A 1004-nucleotide genomic window follows, 5' to 3' on the forward strand; every position below is an offset into this window, starting at 1 on the left:
AAGAGTTATTTTTAAACTGACTTTCTAAAACAAAAATAAATCGATCACAACCAACAAAGACTTTCCTCAGCCGATGATGTCAGGTCTGGGCGGGGCCTTTCAGTGACAGGTGTAACGGACACCTGAGCGTTTCACCATCAACAGTTCTCTTCGTTCTGAATCACCGGCATGTTTGATGGTTGTGATGTCGGTCGAGGAGGAGCACAGGGCGCCGTGTCACACGTACAGGGTCGGAGCCAATCAGAGGGAGAGTAGGGGGCGGGTCTTCACAGAAAGTCTGCATGTGTGGGGGGGAAATAACGTCAACATCATCTCTGGTGTCTTTCAGGGTGGAAACATCTTTGCCGCTCTCAGCCAGAGCCAGAGCGACGAGGACGAGGATGAAGAAGAGGAAAAAAAGGTACAGGACTGTTTTTCATGTTGCTTTAAACTGGCACGAAACAAAAGAGGCGTTCACTGATCGATCTGGATGTTGTCAGAATTGAAACGATGATAACATGAATAATGATAATAATCAGCTTTATATAAACGGCAAAGACCAGATAAAACAGTTTAAAGGTTTTATAACGTTGTGGAGGAGACGAGAGGAAACATTCACATCCATTAAATGAATCGATGAATTAAGAAAAGGGGGAATGAATCAATATAATAATAGATTTAAGAAGTTAGACGTAGATTCAGAGCGAGAGCATCTGCCCAGAATCTCTTACAAGGTTTCCTTAGTTAAGTAAAAAACTTAAGTAAGTTACAGCAGTTAAATTATACTGTTTCCATGGAGACGGTTGATCAGCTGGGATCTCGTCGTCCAGTTGTTTTGACGGGAACTTCACCAGCTGAACTTTGGTCTGTTCAGTTTAAGCTTCAACACTAACGTGAACATCTGGATGATGGAGAAGATTGTTTCACTCTTTTTATTTAAAATGTGAAGTTAAAAACAGTTGAACGTCTCTTCTGCTCAGTGTGTGTGTGGATTAGTTTTCCTGTTTCTCATGTCGACACCAAAA

General features: G+C 42.0%; 1 protein-coding gene across 1 annotated transcript in view; it reads left to right on the forward strand.

Moving 5' to 3' along the window:
- Positions 1 to 24: 24 nt before the first annotated feature.
- Positions 25 to 1004, forward strand: part of LOC111649211 (uncharacterized) — a gene marked incomplete at its 3' end in the record, with an annotated part of 2354 nt that continues 1374 nt past the window's right edge. Inside the window, exon 1 of the mRNA XM_023398964.2 lies at positions 25 to 400. Coding sequence (XP_023254732.1) covers positions 176 to 400 — 225 coding nt within the window. The remainder of the gene's footprint in view (positions 401 to 1004) is intronic.

The sequence above is a fragment of the Seriola lalandi genome, unplaced genomic scaffold, assembly GCF_002814215.2.
Source record: "Seriola lalandi dorsalis isolate HSWRI2012SDOR001 ecotype SW California unplaced genomic scaffold, Sedor1 jcf7180002050170, whole genome shotgun sequence".
Classification (NCBI taxonomy): Eukaryota; Metazoa; Chordata; class Actinopteri; order Carangiformes; family Carangidae; genus Seriola; species Seriola lalandi.